The sequence below is a fragment of the Fonsecaea erecta genome, assembly GCF_001651985.1.
Source record: "Fonsecaea erecta strain CBS 125763 chromosome Unknown Scaff2, whole genome shotgun sequence".
Classification (NCBI taxonomy): domain Eukaryota; kingdom Fungi; phylum Ascomycota; class Eurotiomycetes; order Chaetothyriales; family Herpotrichiellaceae; genus Fonsecaea; species Fonsecaea erecta.
Genome location: NW_017387245.1, coordinates 2,908,721 through 2,925,792, shown reverse-complemented (window position 1 = coordinate 2,925,792; position 17,072 = coordinate 2,908,721). Strand labels below are relative to the sequence as shown.

The 17,072-nt window shown below is 55.2% G+C and overlaps 8 protein-coding genes across 8 annotated transcripts; 2 read left to right on the top strand and 6 right to left on the bottom strand.

Annotated features, from left to right (window-relative positions):
- Window positions 1–444: 444 nt before the first annotated feature.
- On the top strand, window positions 445–1,350 carry AYL99_02814 (hypothetical protein; the record flags this gene model as incomplete). Its single annotated transcript, XM_018834330.1, has 1 exon — window positions 445–1,350. The coding sequence occupies one exon, from the start codon at window positions 445–447 to the stop codon at window positions 1,348–1,350; it is 906 nt and encodes a 301-aa protein (XP_018696954.1).
- A 492-nt stretch (window positions 1,351–1,842) lies between these two features.
- On the bottom strand, window positions 1,843–2,608 carry AYL99_02813 (hypothetical protein; the record flags this gene model as incomplete). Its single annotated transcript, XM_018834329.1, has 3 exons — window positions 1,843–2,184; window positions 2,277–2,405; window positions 2,516–2,608. 3 exons carry the CDS (start codon window positions 2,606–2,608, stop codon window positions 1,843–1,845), a joined length of 564 nt encoding a protein of 187 aa, XP_018696953.1.
- A 1,077-nt stretch (window positions 2,609–3,685) lies between these two features.
- AYL99_02812 (hypothetical protein) lies at window positions 3,686–6,502 on the bottom strand (the record flags this gene model as incomplete). Its single annotated transcript, XM_018834328.1, has 2 exons — window positions 3,686–6,391; window positions 6,461–6,502. 2 exons carry the CDS (start codon window positions 6,500–6,502, stop codon window positions 3,686–3,688), a joined length of 2,748 nt encoding a protein of 915 aa, XP_018696952.1.
- A 618-nt stretch (window positions 6,503–7,120) lies between these two features.
- Window positions 7,121–8,398, bottom strand: AYL99_02811 (hypothetical protein; the record flags this gene model as incomplete). Its single annotated transcript, XM_018834327.1, has 1 exon — window positions 7,121–8,398. The coding sequence occupies one exon, from the start codon at window positions 8,396–8,398 to the stop codon at window positions 7,121–7,123; it is 1,278 nt and encodes a 425-aa protein (XP_018696951.1).
- A 682-nt stretch (window positions 8,399–9,080) lies between these two features.
- AYL99_02810 (hypothetical protein) lies at window positions 9,081–10,748 on the bottom strand (the record flags this gene model as incomplete). The annotated part of the gene is made up of 2 exons (XM_018834326.1): window positions 9,081–10,500; window positions 10,549–10,748. 2 exons carry the CDS (start codon window positions 10,746–10,748, stop codon window positions 9,081–9,083), a joined length of 1,620 nt encoding a protein of 539 aa, XP_018696950.1.
- Window positions 10,749–11,498: 750 nt separating this feature from the next.
- Window positions 11,499–13,316, top strand: AYL99_02809 (hypothetical protein; the record flags this gene model as incomplete). The annotated part of the gene is made up of 1 exon (XM_018834325.1): window positions 11,499–13,316. The coding sequence occupies one exon, from the start codon at window positions 11,499–11,501 to the stop codon at window positions 13,314–13,316; it is 1,818 nt and encodes a 605-aa protein (XP_018696949.1).
- Window positions 13,317–13,730: 414 nt separating this feature from the next.
- On the bottom strand, window positions 13,731–15,261 carry AYL99_02808 (hypothetical protein; the record flags this gene model as incomplete). Its single annotated transcript, XM_018834324.1, has 8 exons — window positions 13,731–13,771; window positions 13,943–14,419; window positions 14,496–14,562; window positions 14,636–14,677; window positions 14,739–14,756; window positions 14,813–14,936; window positions 15,013–15,095; window positions 15,157–15,261. The coding sequence occupies 8 exons, from the start codon at window positions 15,259–15,261 to the stop codon at window positions 13,731–13,733; spliced, it is 957 nt and encodes a 318-aa protein (XP_018696948.1).
- Window positions 15,262–16,362: 1,101 nt separating this feature from the next.
- Window positions 16,363–17,023, bottom strand: AYL99_02807 (hypothetical protein; the record flags this gene model as incomplete). The annotated part of the gene is made up of 3 exons (XM_018834323.1): window positions 16,363–16,535; window positions 16,689–16,816; window positions 16,992–17,023. 3 exons carry the CDS (start codon window positions 17,021–17,023, stop codon window positions 16,363–16,365), a joined length of 333 nt encoding a protein of 110 aa, XP_018696947.1.
- Between the last annotated feature and the right edge of the window lie 49 nt (window positions 17,024–17,072).

Genomic DNA, 17,072 nt, shown 5'->3' with positions numbered 1-17,072 from the left:
TAATCGCACTTGAGCTCCGCATTCCATCGCCTCCAACCGACCTATGTACTTAGTTCTCGTAGCTTCCAGCCCGCACGCCGACCCCCCCGGTGAGACGCTTTTTATTGCTTTCGAATCATCAATCAATGGAACTTCCACAAATGATAATGACGCTGTTATTCCTCACCCTTCACACAACGTCAAACCACGTCCCAAACCGCGAAGCGAGCTGTGTCCGCCGCGTCAGAGAGAAGTGAGCAAGCGAGAAAGCAAAGAAGTACACAACACAGTAAACAGGAAAGGGGGAAATTCCAAAGGTGCAAGCCAGGCCAATCTTCGGAGAAAAAGGGCCCCTCCCGTCTGCCTACGACTACCACCACTCCTTCTACATACGTACTTCCGCGACACCGTCCACCGACCGACCGACCTGAACCACCAGCGTCACCACCTCCTCACACACAACCAATGGCCCAGTTTGCGCCCGCCACAGCAGAATGGCACCCGTCGCTTGCGAATCAACATCGCGGCAACCTGCTCACTCACGGCAAGCGCAGGGCCGAAGACGAACTCGAGTCGCAATCCAACATCTCGTCGCATTTCAAGAAACTCCGCCTAAATCAAGGCAACAGCCACAGCAATGTAGGATTACACCAGTATGCACCACCTCCCACGTTCCCTCCTCCTTCACTCGCGCCTTCGTCGCCCTCGCAGGCTCAACAGATCCGGCTGAGCCCGCCGTCGAGTCCTTCGACCGTCTCGTGGCGTCCGCACATCGCCAACACCGACGCTCGACCTGGCCTACCTCTCCCCACGCCTATTGTTCAATATGATCAAGGGCCGCCCCCTGCGCCCCATCCTACACCCGTGCCCCAGGCGCCTATGAGGTTACCAACCCTCCCGGACGCTGACTTCATGACCATCGACGACGCCCCTCATCGGATAATTATCCACGATCTCGAGTCAGAAATTGCCCAAATCGAAGCCGAGGAAGCCGCGCACAATGCCACAATCTTCCTCCCGGACATAGACAGAAAGGTATCCCGGGTGCCACAGAAGCTACTCCGGCCCCAAAATCACGACCGACTCCCCCAAGCCACGGGGCTGCCACCCGAGAATCTAAATACGGCGTTGGTGTTATACCGAGATCCGAGTAGCATATCCGTGCCGGAGGAGGAGGATGTCGTCCGGAAGACTATCATCGAGGCGAGACGAAGGGCGAGGGAGAAGACGGCAGAGGAACAGAGAGAAAAGGAAAGGAGGGAGGCCGAGGCCAGGGCTTTGCAACTCGGCCAAAACAGTGTAGAATGGGACGACGCGATGACGGACAATCCAGTGGTGGATGACGATCTAGATGCAATGGAAATAGAATAGCGTCTGCGGGGGAAACCCTCCAAGTCCCTCTGATGATAGTTGAAGCACAACTTTTAGAACGCTATCTGCATTGCATTCGGGCCTCTTATGGTGCGACAATGTTCTGCGCCAACCCCTTGACGCTGAGTCTGAAAAGCCCTGGTCATTTGGGGTACAACCCGGTAGCTATGCACATTGGTGTGATACAAAATTAGTCTTCCCCATGTCTTCTGACGGAGCGCGATCTAATTGTGAGCTCTGCATCCTGGCTGACCTCGTGAGCCTCTGTGCTTCCGCAGCGTAAGCATGCATGTACGGTATCCTGCAAGCTGTGATAGGCAACCATCATACACGGTGCTGAACGTGATGTTCCATCAAGCCCCTGTCATCCTAGGGGCAGGGGGCGATATCGTGCAAACACGATACCTCAGCCTAGATCGATTGCCGGCTAGGAGTATGTGGCGGTGAGTGGTGAGAAGCGACCTGGCTTGTTGCAAGTTGCGGTTGCTCCCCTCAAGGTGCAACTCTTGCCGGCTCAGGCTGAGTCGGTTCCGCTGCCGCGTTGGCAGGGGACGGAGGAGGCCCGTTTGGAGGCTCGAAGCGTTGATCCGGGTTGACTTTGTTCGATCCATTCTCTTGCGGAGGAGTGTATGCCGGGACGTACTCAGGTTCGTGATACGCAGGTGGAGGCGGCCCGTACATTCCACCCATCTGAAAAGCCTGTCCAGACCCGGGAGTACACGAGTAGCCGTATGGGCCCACACGTTCTTGCTGTGCGCGGTAGAAGGCGAACTGATTTGCATACTGTGGGTGTTGTTGCAGGAACGCTACCTTTTGACGGCGTGAAACGAGCCACTGTATGACATTAGTGCATTGTTCAGGACATAGAACATGTCTGCCGAGTTGCCGCAGACATGAGATGGCCACTCGGATATCTTTAAACGTACCCGATGATAAGGGAGAGGCGGCAAGCCCTTCTGCATCCTCCGCTTAGCATGCAAGTGTCCTGCCAGGAAGTAGAAGGAGAAGGCCAGGAGGATAGCTGCGACCACTGCCCACTTGATGGCATCGGCCGTCTGTAATCACGGTCAGTCCGGAACCAACATATTTTTCAAGGATGTCAAGGGAGAGGTTGAGTTTCAATCCCACGCATTGCAAGAAGTGTTGCTCAGCGAGATCAACTTACAGGAGAGTACCACCAGTACCCATTTTCGCTGTCATCGCCAGCGGTATCGTCACTGTCACTGATCTGCCGACCAAATATCCTTGATGCCCCCATTGTGGTGGCGGTATGGCCTGAACCGAGTTGGCTTTTCCTGGTCGTTACTTTTGGTGGCCGCTTCTCAACCTGCTCTTCAATCCTTTTTCACCGCAGTGCTCGATTCATGTATTCTAGGAGTCGTCGCTTTGTGGTAAGGAAGCCGGATATGGATCTGGGTCGATAGAGAGAATGTGTAAACAAAGAGCGAAGATAAAACGATCGAGACGGTGGGAAAAGAGAGTGTGCCTTCGAAGGGGCTCTGCAAGGAGGTGGACTCAGAGCAGGAGATCTGAGATCCTGCCACCGGACTCCGTCGATGTGAGGAGTTGAATGAGAGAGTTTGTATTGCGTGTCACGGACAGTGACCTCGAACCAAACAGGATTTTGGGGAAGGTACTGAAGATTCGGTAGGTTCTGCGAGGAAAGAGCGTGTGAAGTTCTGGAACGATTGGGCTTGCGATTCCCTTGATGTCGAAGTGTTACATTACAACACATGCATCATGGCATGGTCAAACCAACATCGTATGTCCGTCGAAAACAATCGATCTGCAGGGAGTCCACCCAGGCAGGGGAGGCGCAGCAGTTGAACTCCTATCGATAGGCAGAAGCGGGTCAATTGGCGACAGTCGCGCCTTTGAACTGGACGATCATCATCAGGGACGCCCTGTCGCCCTGCATGGGGGCCTTGTTGTCCCAGCACCATGAAACAAGTCACAAAAAGGAGGCACCAGAAAGAACAGCGAGAACCACATTTCTTAGATCTCCACGGATGCTGACTTGCTCGTATCCATTGAACTCTACGCAACCAACCAATCGATGCTCACCCACTACGCAGTACTCGGTTTGGCTCCGCCGTCTCCTTTCCCCCTTACAGTCTGATACAGATGCACCTTCATCCGAGCAGGGTCCTTCGTGTTTCAAGTACAAGTAGGCAGCTGAATCTCCAGCTGCGACATGGTTCATTGTGGTGATGAGAATACTCCATCGCTATGCTGTGACCGCCTGTCTTGGGACGCATGGCTCACTGAATTATTCAATACGATACAAGGCTACGTTTTCTTCCTTTCTCACTAGAGACACAATGCCGAATGGGTTTCAATCCGGATCCAGATCCTCTGCCGCATCTTCCACTCTCGCCTGTTTGTCCTTGGGTTGAGATGTGGTAGGGGGTGGTCCGTCTGCTTCCCCATTCTCTGCGGCGTGATCATGACTGCCATTGACTTGCAGCGTGGACGGCCCAGCACTGCCGTTGCTGTCGCTCACGACACTGTTTGCAGGCTCGGCGACCGTCGATCCCCAAGAAGGTAAAGAATGGCCGGCTTCGCTCACATCATGGATCGTGTTTCCTGCAGCTGTTGTAGGCAATGTGCTTGGAGACAAAGCGCCATTTGCACTGGTGGTCGTCAAAGTCGAACTGTTTGGGCCGCGTTGTTGGGTGACCTGGGCGCTCATATTCGCTCCACTCCACGGCGAGCTTCGATAGTGGAAGACATTTTCGGGAGGTTGAAAAGGGCCTCGAAATGATCCCGGAGTTCGCATGTCATCTAGATGCTCATTTGCGGATGGGGGTGCTGCTGCTGGTTGCTGTTGTTGTTGACCTTGAGGAACAGGTGCGGCAGGCGGCACCCCATTGGTCTGAAGAGAGCCTGTCTGACCTGTGCTTGCCGTGCTGGCAGCGGGCTGCCTCTGCAACTGTGGAAGATGTTGAAGAGGAGAAGGGCCACCGAAAGGAGGCGGCATTCCGTATGCTTGTGGCCGCGGCTGACCAAAGTTTGTCAATGGACCTTGGTTAAGGTTGAGGTTGAGGTTGTGATTGTGGTTGTGGTCATGGTTGTGCTCGTGGTGTTGATGGTGATGGTGCTGGCGCTGAGATTGGTGCGGGCCAGGGTACATGAGTCGTAGAGGCATCATCGTCCAGCCTTCCGGCAGCGTCAAGCCAGCGGGAAGTCTATCACTACCTGCTTGTAGGACATTTTCCTGCTGCTGATCTGCGACCAGCGTAGTTCTGCGTTCGACCGGCTGAGAAGTGAGTCTGACTCCCTCTGCTAGATTTTCAGTGGTGGTCTCGGTAGATGCGTGCCTCTGCCCAGGTCTCTGGCCTCTCAATCTTTCGAGTTCAAGTTGCAATGACCGCAACAGGACGATCTCGTCAGCCGACTGGGTCAACTCATCGGCCTCACGCGAAATGCGGTCCACCAACGCATCAACCTGTTGTTGCAACGTCAAGTTCTGATCTGCTCGGCGTCGTCTTCTCGCCGACCATCGCAAACCCACTCCTATCGGTCGCGGTGCCTGGGGCTCAGGGTTCGCCGGTTGTCCTTCTGGCACTGCACCGACCCCGTCTGCGAGCTGCTGTTGAAGTTCCTCAAACATGTTGTTGCCGCGAGCCGCTCCGACACCAATTCTCAGCGGGCCGAATTGGAATATACGTGGACCTTGCCTCGCAGCCGGGGGATGCTGTCCGCCATTTCCCTGTCTGGCTTCGCCCTGTCCGGCTTCGCCCTGTCCACCGTCCCCTCCATTGGCACCCCGAGTCCCCCCTGTTCGGACGACATTTGCTCTGCATGTCGGACATATCTGCTGTCTCTCGAGCCAACTTCTCAGACAAGAAAAGTGTAGGACATGTCCACACGGGAGTTTCTTGGGCCGCATCCTCTCTGCCACAGGGTTCGGTCGGGGCTGTGGCTGACCTGGCTGCGCAACGGCGGGTTGATATGGGCGCATCTCTTCTCTGCATATTATGCAGACGTCCTCACGTCCAATGTCCTCCGCCGTGGCATCCGGATAGCGGGCATTCATGTCCCTCGTCGCCGTTCGGTATTTGATAAAGTCCGAAATTCGTTTCAAAAATGATCGCATCGTCAAGAACACATCGCGCAAGATGTGGATGGGTAGTCCGTAGAATACAAGAAGAATAAAGAAGAAAGCAAGGTAAGTCATGAGTTTGAAGAAATCCGTGGCCAGGTTGAGGTAGAACATGTAGCGACCTTTATCCTCCCAACCTTCGACTTCCACCTCATTCTCGTCGACTGGTTGGTTAAAGGCTTCTTGGGATACTTGGTCGAGGGTGCGTTGCGTTGGTGTTGGTGCGTCTCCCAAAGCTTGAGAAGCGGGTGCGCTGCCCGCTTGTCCACTCTGAGACTGCTGGAATTCTGTCACTGCAGCTTGCATTCTCTCCCTCTTGATCTCTTCAATCCGATGTCTCTTCTGCTCGCGGACGATACCAATCTCGACCAGATCAATGGCATACCTCATCGCAGTACTGATGCTCATGATGGACAGCACGGCGAACTCAAAGCCGAACATGACCATCATGTCCGGCCGTGCCATTCTCATGACTTGTTTGACGACGTATTCCAGCATTGTCAAGTCGAACGCAACGCTCAGCCCGAGGCTCAGTGCCAGACGTGTATGGAACAATCTTGGGTTTCGGGGTGGCTGTTGCTCCAGCACTTCCACACGGCCTTCACCAATCCACCCCCAGACTTTACCCGTCAGCAGGGAGAAGAACATCGCGAGGAAGGTGAGGCCGATCTCTCCACGGAACACCGTCATGGCCAGACACGTCTCGGTGACGGCAAACCATGCCTTTTCGTACAGCTGCTCGATCTCGATCGGTCGGAGGTTTCCATAGAGGAGCTTTTGGAGTCCCAGCAGAAAGGTGCAGGCGATGACGAAGAGAAGGTTCGTCAGGATCATCAGGTTGGCGGAGGACTGCGACAGGTAAACGGCGGCCGAGTAGAAGTTGGGTCGCTGCGCCAGAGCTTTGAGGATGACACCCGCAGCGAGGGCGGTAGACACCTGTGATAGAAGGAGGGTCAGCGACGGAGGGATGGATGAATGAGCAGGTAGAATGTGATAGTAGCATACCCCAGCATACGCCGTCCACCTCATTCTCATTCTCACCGGCATGCTGAAAAGCTATGCAGCCGACAATGTCTTCTTCTGCTTCTTCTTCTTCTTCAAGTGTGAGTTGATCGCGGTCGGGGTAATGCCATCATTCCATCGCCGATACGAGCCACCCACACTACGCAGGCAGAGTGCAAGCGCGAATCTCACAAGCCAGGTGGTAAGAAGGCAGTCATCGGTAGAGAGTAACACATGGGAAGATAGTCGAGAAGAGAGACGGTGGCGCGTGGGTGTGATCGTAGAAGACGGAAAGGTGTTCAGTTCCCTGGTTGCTTTGTCTGGACTGTGAAGTTCCTCCGTGCCCCGAGTGCGCAGCCCCGAGTGCGCAAGCCCAGTAGTAATAATAATAATAATGTGACAGACCGAAAGTGGCGGATCACGCGAGATGCGACCCAATATACTGTAAGTTATTACTTCTACCCAACAACTCCTTCTGAACCCCTAGTCCTCCATCCTCAATTAATGGACGACGACAAGAAATTGTTCCTTTGAAAAGTCTTGATCTAGAAGAGGAAAATAACCCACTCCACTATGTGCACAAGATATTCTATCATCTAGCCACCATATATACTGTATATGCACCCTTTCGTCCAGCGACCTCGAGATATACAGTAAGGCTCTCTAAAATCCGTCCCCCTCTTTCCAGGGCCGCCCGTCACTCTCTGCTCTGTTCCTTGGGTCCCTGCCTCTCTCCAAAGCTTCCAGCCTCCTCCGTTCTAGCTCCACGTTCTTTTCCTCAATCAAGGCTTCCAGCTGCTCTTTCCTCCCAATCTCTGGCACCTGAAGCTCCCCTGTTTCAATACCGGGCAGTCTTCCGTCTTTGTCGCGAAACTTTTCGATTGCCTCAGCTTTCTCTTTCCACTCACGCAACTCTTTCTCCGCCATCTGCCGTTCATATCGCAGCTCGAACCACTTGTCAAACGTCTTGTCGGTCTCAAAGCAGACACCGAACCCGTCACAGTAGCATGCCCGTTGGCTTGGGCAGAACACACTCTCGTCGGCGAAGATGACTTGCCAGAGGTACTCAAAGATTCTCCCACTGGTGAGGTCTGATATGCCCGACCGTAGGAGCCAGTCTCGGTAATGCCTGTATTTCTCCCTTGGGGTCAATCTTATCTGGTCCCGGCTCACCGCAAACTGGGAGCAACACGGCTGAGCCAAGACAGCTGGGATGGGCTTGTCCGCGAAGAGCTCCGCCCAGGTCGACGCCATGTACGACTGTTCCAGTTTGTCCTTATCCCTTTCTATCTGGCCTGGATGGATCCAGTCTGGGCATCCAGGCTTCCAATGACATCTCATGTTCATGTAGCCTTTGCGCAGGACTCTCTCGCTGCTCAGCCGTTTGATCATTTCGGCGGCGTCCCAGTTCAAAAGTTCGTTGTTGTGCCATGCGTCTTGGTGGGCATGCATGAAGATGCTGACGTCGGGTAGCTCGTCATAAAAATCAACAATATACGTGAGGTAGGTCATGACTTCGTGGCCCTTGTTTTTGGGTGGGTGTAAAGGCGCATTAGGGTCGTCGGCGACATAGATGAACTTTTTGATATCGGGGCCCAGGTCGACCCCGTCAAGCCAAGTCACATTTTCTGCTTTCATCCGAGCCATGACCAGGCTTCGTGTATATCTCGATCCTGGAGGATTGGCTATTGGCACTCCCGCCGCCGCCGATTCTGCTGTAGAGTTCGAGACACGAGAGTCCCCTTCGGAAGAAAGAGGCCCAGCCTGATTCTGAACATGCTGCTCCTCCGGGTCGAAATATTCTCCGAGTCCAACGATCTGCGGCACCTTGGACTGTAAAGCTCTGAAGGTGACGGAGCCACTCGCCGATCGATAGTAGATGACCAAGCTGAGAGTGGTTGCGAATATCAGACAGATGACCGCATGTCTTATTCGCAGCATAGTCGAGACGGCCACAAGGATGGGCACGCCTATCAAGGACTTGCTCAAAGAGAATGCGCTGGTTTCGGTTGTGAAAAATGCTTTGTACTAATGCCGAAATAGTTCGCTATGCAGAAAGTCGATCGCCCAAAACGCCGGATTTCCTTCTAGATGCTGACAAGGACCAGGGCGGACCTACAGTGTGATCATCGACAGAGATTTACCACCACAGAAGGCCAAACAATTGGAAACAGAAAAAAACAAGCAGCTCTCAGTCAGCATGTGAAAAGAGACGCGTTCATGCCCAAAGGTTCTGGCCGAGGATTCTATACAAAAAGCTCCCCTCTCACTCACCGGCAAGCTCTGCAATCGCCTGATGACTTGCCCAGAATCGCCATAGTCCACGAGCAGAACTCACAGGACCAAGCAGAAGTGTGGTGTGTGTATTGCTAAAGATTTTGTCCATGTTGGCGGGACGAAAGGGGCAAGCAACGTGTCGTGGCTCCACTTGTGGTCGGCCGGAGAAATGTTCCTCCGACGGAAATGCCCCGTACATAACGAAGCTGAGAGAGATACATAATTATATGCAGCCGCTCGGGGTGTGTGTGTAGTGTACAGCTCTACCTCCAGGGTCCCACCAGAGCTGGGCCTTCTAACCTCTGCCCAAAGCAGTCTGTTCACATCATACGCAATGGCAGATCCGTCATAGTTGGCCACCTGCCAACAACCGCCACGAGACGTCCTCATATCCCTTGCGTCGCTGAATCCTGACTTTCACGTCGCCCTTGGGCTTGATGACGCTCAAGGGAATCTTCTCGTTGTCCCGGGGAGGCGGCTTGATGGATGTTCCGTCTGGAGTTGAGATGTCGAACGCCATCAAGAGATACGCCACGAAAGCGAGGATTTCGCTCTGCGCGAAGTGGCGTCCTGGGCACACCACGCTGCCACCACCGAACAGGCGGAACGCTGCTGATGGAACCCCGGGAGGCAGTTGTGTTGCCGCTGGTTCCTTGAGATCCAGGCCCGTCGGCTCCGAATCGGCACCGGTCACAGATGCTTGTCCTCCACCCTTGATAAAACGTCGTGGATTGAACCGGTCGCTGTCTTGGCCCCAGGTCTGAGGGTCATGATGTATGATAATTCCAGCCACTTGAATGATAGAGTCCTTTCTCAGGTAATGTTGTCCGATCACTGTATCCCTCAACACGTATCGAAGGGAGGCAAGATTGCCGATCATGCGCAGAGACTCCCTATACGTCGACACAAACAGCGGGCAGGAGGATTCGATGGTCGACAGGTTGATATTTTTGCTTCCATCACCGTTGTCTTCGACGGCCGATTGAATCTCGGTCCGTATCTGAGCCAGCAAATCCGGGCGGCTGATGATGTTGGCAAGAATCCAGAATGTGGAAGGCACGGCGTTTCCCAGGATCGCAAACAGCAAGATGATTTCCGATCTACCGGCCTCGGTTTCGGTAAAGCCGTGAGTGAGGTTGATGCTGACGCGGTTTTGAATCAGGAGGGACGCCTTGTGCCACCGCTTCTCTTTGACATAGTCGACGAGGGCTTTGGCAATTGCCTCTCGTCCTAGGTACGCTCTCCGAGCGGTGATGGAAGGAAAGATGTCGATGATCAAGGCCAGCATGCCAGCCTCAAAATCCCAGAAAGCATCCACCAAACTGGGATTCAGGGCAAACGGGTTCTCTGGGCCGTAGATGGACCTTGCATTTGCAAATGTAAATGTAGACTTGATCCACTGGAACAGGTCGGTCTCCAGGCATTCGCCCTCGACCGCGACCTCATTCAGCATCTCGGAGAAAATGGACATCTGCGACCGAGTCAGGTCTTTCAATGACTCTCCTCGACCGAGCACCGTGTTGAACATGTCGTGCATGGTCGGCATCAAGCCCCAGTCACCATGCTCGGCATTGACGTTCTGCATGACGATCTTCATGGTGCTGGGTCTGAGACTGGTTAATCGACGCGTAACTTCCAGGATGACATTGTAGAAAGCGAGGTCCTTGTGCTGTCGCTGGAGTTGAGCCGCGATCTGAGGAGACGTGACGATGTACTGTCTGGTCGATAAGGTGGGTAACGTATAGATCGGGTAGCGTGTGTTGCGGCTGAAGCACCATCAGATTGCGAGGTTCAAGAAGCATACAAGCACTCACTTGACGATCTCAAAATACTTGGTGCCATATCTGATGATTCCGAGTATGTGGCCGATATAGGGTATTTTCGGCTTGATGATCGGAGGCTCCCCAGGGCTGTGATCAATGGAGAGTCCACGATGAACACTGACCGCCAACACGGTTAAGACTGCAAGGAGAAGGAGAAGGATGCTGGCGGGCAGTTCCGTCGAAGTAGCCATGGTTGAATCCCTGTCTTGTCTTGGTGTTGGCTGGAAGCTATTGAACCGGTGATGGTCTCGAAGTGTTGGTTCAGGCAAGCTAGCTTCTCACTGTCGCCGGTAGCTTGTGCCCTCCGTCTCGGGATAGAGCCTCTCGCATCAATATAACATGTCAGACTGCAGATGCGGAGTGATGGTGGCGTTGGAGCTGAACAGATGTTGTTGCAATATGCAAACGGGCCTGTTTCTCTCCGGTGTAATCTAATCTTATCTCACTCCGTTCTCGGCCACACAACAACAACTACTCGGCTACTGAATACGTTACCCGTACATACAAGCGGTGGATGAAAGCATCCCTCAATACCAATGATAAAAGCGGGATGGATATGCACCATCCCCCGCATCCCGCATCGCCTCGTTCTCCCCCATGTCTTCCCAAAGCAGAGGGAGATCGACTCTCGCCAGCAACCTGTCGAGCTGTCACCACTCCCTCTCTACTCGGTACTTTTCTACACACCCAACCATTCCCTCACTCACTCACTAGCCTGGCTCTCCACATTCTCTCCCGCCTCAAAGGGGCAAATGACGCTCCATCTGCCGCAACACATCCACATTCTGGCCCTCTGGCCCTCAGTTCTATCATGGCCTCCACATCCAGCCAGCGATGCCCCAGCTCTGTGCAAGGTTTTCTGGATCGTGCTTGACCATGCTTGACCGAACGTGCATCCATCTATATAATGGAGGAAGACGCTGGAACTGCTCCAACCATGCATGGGTGTCTCCAAGTGGTTGCCGGTCCAGACCTACAGGATGCATTTCCCTCTGTTTGGTATCCTCATACTCGTCACCCTCGCAGCGGCTGTCCATGGTGCCACTCTCAATGACGTTTGTACCGTCTCTTACGTCAAGGCACATCTCCCGCCGCCGGGGTTCTACCAGGGCGTCACCATCAGTCCCTCGTCGGTGACGGCAAACCCGGTGACCAACGTCCAGGTGGTGGACAACGACTTCTACCCGGACGCCGTCTTCGACTACTGTAACGTCAGCTTCACGTATTCCCACGACGGTCTGGACGACCAAGTCCTCCTGACCTACTGGCTCCCGGCGCCCGCCAAGTTCCAAAATCGCTTCCTGGCCACGGGCGGCGGCGGCTATGCCATCAACTCGGGCAACCAGTCCCTTCCCGGCGGCATCATCTACGGGGCTGTCGCGGGCATGACCGACGCCGGGTTCGGTGCGGCCCAGAGCAACACCATCACCCAGTGGCTCGCGGCCAACGGCACCCTGAACTGGCACAACATCTACATGTTCGGCTACCAGGGCATCCGCGAGATGAGCCAGCTGGGCAAGGCGTTCACCAGGAGCTTCTTCAACATGACCCAGACCGACGACAACAATGCCACCACCACCACCCTGTACACGTACTGGCAGGGCTGTTCCGAGGGCGGTCGCGAAGGGTGGAGCCAGGTCCAGCGCTACGCCGACTCGTTCGACGGCGCCATCATCGGCGCCCCGGCCTTCCGCTGGTCCTTCCAGCAGACCCAGCTCCTGTACCCGGACGTGGTCGAGCAGACCATGGGCTACTACCCGTCGCCGTGCGAGCTGCAGAAGATCGTCAACGAGACCATCATGCAGTGCGACCCGCTAGACGGGAAGGCCGACGGCGTCGTGGCCCGCACCGACCTGTGCTACATGAACTACAACATCTCTGCCATCGAAGGCCAGCCGTACCACTGTCCCGCGACCCCGGCATCCCCGGCCACCGGCCCCGCGACGCCCGCCCAACAAGGCAACGTCACGAAACAGGCCATCGCCGTGGCGCAGAAGATCCTCGAGGGCCTCCACGACTCGCAGGGCCGGCGGGTGTACTTTGCGCCGACGCCGAGCGCGCAGTTCACCGAGGCGCAGACCGGGTGGAACGCGACGGCCAACCAGTGGGGGCTGTCGGTGATCAGCCTGGGCGGCGTGTTCGTCGAGGTGGAGCTGGACATGCTCAATGGCACCAACGTGCCCAACCTCGACGGCGTCACCTACGACACGCTGAAGGGCTGGATCGTCGAGGGCATGCAGCGGTTCCAGGGCGTGCTGGAGACCACGTGGCCGGACCTGACGGCGTACCGCGACGCGGGCGGGAAAGTGCTCATGTTCCACGGCGAGTCGGACTGGGGGATCCCGACGGCGTCGTCGGTGCGGTACTGGGAGTCGGTGCGGCGGACCATGAGCTCCGGCTCCCACAACCAGAGCTACAACGCGTCGGCCGCCGCGCTCAACGACTTCTTCCGCCTCTTCCTCGTCCCCGGCGCCACCCACTGCGCCGCCAACCCGGCCGAGCCCAACGGGCCGTTCCCGCAGACCAACCTGGCCGTGATGATCGACTGGGTCGAACGGGGCGTCGTGCCCACCACCCTGAACGCCACCGTGCTCCAGGGGCCCCACAAGGGCCAGAACCAGCAGATCTGCGCCTGGCCGCTGCGCCCCGTGTGGTCGTCCTCCGCGACGAATGCCACGAGCCCGGATTGCCGCTATGACCAGAAGAGCGTGGATTACTGGAATTACGACCTCGACGCCTTCAACGTGCCCATCTATTAGTCCCCATGGGAGGGGAAGAAGAAAGGGAGGGCCCCAAAGGCTGAAATAAGTGTGAGTCGAAGGAGGGGAAAGGTCATCCACCCGTTGTATGTAGCATTGGCTCAGGGAGTTTTAACACTTCATGTCAAAGGACGTATCGAGCTCAAGCTCTTACCACGAATGAAAAAGAGAAGGTAAACAACGAAGGACCTTTAAAACAAGCCAATGTGCAGCATATCCTTGGGAAAAGTCTTTTCTAGTTCAGGGTCTACCATATTTAAGTGAAGCCATGGGCCATGCGAGGGAGACCCTGACGTGAGAGCTACAGAGCTTTCCCTTGAAATTCCGGCATGGCATGAAGTCTGTCACACAATATAGGAACCCATACTTGTGACGTGAGATTTAATTCATCCAAGCTCCTCCTCCTCGGCCAGTCTAGAATATCGCAATGGCGTTAGGGTGGCTCCCGACACCACCTATATCGACGCACCAGTCAGCATAAAACCCTTCACTTTGCCATCTTGACCCTTTGAGACACCCGAATGGGAAATGCTGGAGAGAGACAGACAGACAGACAGACATAGAGAAGGGAAGCAGAAAGGAAGAGGGAAGTTAAGGGGAGGCAGGAAGGGATATCCAAAACATACCGGGCACATTCGCCGGAGCGCTCGACATGAAAAACGAGTACTGCTTCTTCTGGCGACAGGTCTCAGCGAGCTGGTCGAGGTCCCACATCTCGCCGATGGGCACGCCCCAGCGCGGGAGGAGGTACTGGTGCAGGGAGAGCTGCTGGACGGGCCAGGCCTCAAAGGCCGGGGCGTCGCCGACCACGGCGGCGAAGTAGTTGTCGTGCAGGAAGTCGAGCATGGCCTCGGTGGCCTCGACGCCCGCGAACGTGTGCTCCGGGATGGTCAGCGTGCCCAGGTGCGCCCGCTCCTGCTCGCCGAGCTTGTTGTACGCGCCCACGAACCCCGACCGCACCAGCAGGATGTCGCCCGGCTGGAACGTCACGCCCTGTGCCTTGGCGCACGCCTGCAGCTCGCTCAGCGGGATCCGGTGCGAGCTGACCGGGTCGTAGTTCCCGCCGGAGTAGCCCCAGTAGTCGATAAGGACGCCGCGGCCGGCTGAGACCACATGAGTCAGAGGGTTTGAAAACGGAAAGACGTATAAGACGGATCTCGGGCTGTGTTGGAACGTTACCTATTCCGTGCTGCGCCCACGCCTGCATCCCGCACCGGGCGGTGTTGTATATTTCGTCCTTGGTGAGCTGTATGTGGCTCCTGTTTAGCAAGGCTGGATCTCGTCACACCCTACCAGTAGAGGGCTGATGACACACGTACCCCGTTATAGAAGACTACGCCGCCATCGTGATGGAGTCCGACCTTCAAACACGGGTCAGAATGCACCTCAAAGATATCCCAGGCTACACAGTGCCAGCCTTACATGTCGAAACCCGTCCCACTGCGAAGGTCAATCAGAAAATGAATAACTTATATCTCAAGAGGTTTCAAACTGACTTGCGATCCACTCTGGGTGTTCATGTCGTACAGGTCGTCGAACCCGGCCTCACCCAGGGGTGAAATGGTGTGCTTGAATTTCTGTCTCCCAAAGGCCGGGGGGTTGGGATAGTCGACACGCCAACTGGCAGGCGACAGAACAGTCAGTATTCGTGTTGTCCCATTCCTCGCATTCAGTCTCGGGGGGGCATCGTGTTTACTTGAGATTGACGACCTCGCCGCTTTTGATCAACCCTGCAGCTTTGGCGACGCGCTCGGGCGTGAGGAGATTGAGACGTCCAAGCTGTTCGAGTGAGACACTTCATCCTGCAGAGGCTGGATCGCCTGCCTGTAGAGTCTCATACCTCATCATCCTTTCCCCAGAACCAGGCTGCTCCCTCGGGGGCACCTGGGATTTGGGGCAACTCCGAGCGCTTTGGCAGCGACGTCGAGGAAGGGTCGAAATGCATGATGTGGGTTTCTACACCGCTTTTTCTTTGTGATTCGGGAGGGAGGCAGTGATAACTGGAATAGACGTACCCACGTATACTGAGCAGTACTCTATGCTACAACATTGAGACCCTGGTGGTGGGAGGAGGTGACCATCCGGCGTCGGACCTCGGGTCTATCATCGGTTGTACTGTTCCATCTGCCGTGGCTGATATTGGAACATCTCCAAAGCCACACAGTCACTCATACATTAAGGACTACCCTCAGCAAATCCCAAATGGCTAGCAATTTCCCATACATTGTCCTCGGTTCTGCTGCGTGGAGATACGTGTAGGCCCGACGGGGTCCCAGGCCAAGACCAAAGCCCCAGATAACAATAGAAGGGTCAATGTAATGTTATTCCTGCCTCACACGTTCGACAACACGTTTGCCTGTTCAGGCCTCGGGCATAGGAGATTGCGGGAAGAACGACTGAGAGACGGCCACCATGGTGAAGGAATATGGCTCGATTGGATCCTTTCTCAGGGCGAAACCCTAAAGAGTTGTGGTGGAAGCAAATTGAGGGGGACGCAGAATCGAGGTTCTCAAACGGGTTCATTGACTTGAGACGAGACAGATAAAACAATACCAAAAAGATTCCCTCCATGTCTCTTAGATATCCGACTCCGCACTCTTTCCACTGTCTGATGGTTCACACAGAAATTGCCCCCTACCCTGACCATTTGAGGCATATCAAATAGCAGCCTTGGAGTCAGGCTCTCTCATTGTCGATTGAAGTGCCCTGGGCACTGTGTTAGGCGGCTGGCCATGTTGGACGGTCGAGGAAGCTCGTAGCTTTCTAGGCTGTGTATCGGAGAAAGTCCTTCTTCCCTGGCCAAGGCAACCCAAGGGCCCTGCCCACTTGTCGGTGTCCCAATGAAGCAGGCGCGCAAGGTCGAGGGCATCTCACAAGCCGTCACTTGTAGCAGTCCTGCTCCATGCCTTGTAATTATACACAGTCTCGAAGCATGCTCCCAAGGTCCCTCTTTCAATGGGTCGTTATGCGGCCATTCCTCGCCTGCTTCGGCCCTTTCACAAGGTCACACGTGGCTTATCTTCACGATGGAGGGAGTGTGGCGGGGTTATGAGCGCATCCCGTTCGCTGCGGCAGTGGGTGTCTTCGGCGACTGAGTCTGTATCGACTGCAACCGCGCAGTTTCTGCGGAAGAGGAGTTTGGCGCAGCGACTTGCGGTTCCGATGGAACAATCACGTCATCAAAGGTCTCTTGGCCCACAGCTTTGAGAGTAAACGCAACTGTTCATTGTGAGCACAATGCAAATCGTGTCAGCGAGCCGGTCCTTTGGGCGCAATTGGAGAGATCGCCCTGGTCGTCTGAACCAAGAGATCGCAAACCCAGGAAAGGGTGGGCTTGAAGAGACAGCCTTAGAACATGGGAAGGTCACATACAAACTCCAATTGCGAAGCCAAAAATGGCGAGGCCCGTGATGGTATTCTTGACTAGGTACGGCCGGCGGGCTCGAAGCAGGGCAGCCCCGCTGCGGTAGTCGGAGTTATAGTAGGAGGAGCGCTTGAGGCTAATTCTGTCAGTCTCTTTGCAGAGGAGAAGTAGAGGAAAGACAACAGGAGAGAGGAGGAGCAGGAGGATCGTGGGTTGGAGGATTCAGAATGTACGGGGAGCGCGCATTCAATCGGGAAGCAAGAGACCATGCGGAGGTTGCATAGTGCTCCAGAAGTGAGGTCAGGACTTACATGCCAGCTCGCAAGGGTAAGGAAGAATGCATATTCGCGATCCAAGTATGAGATGTTGCTGAGAAGGTGGACGAGGATGAG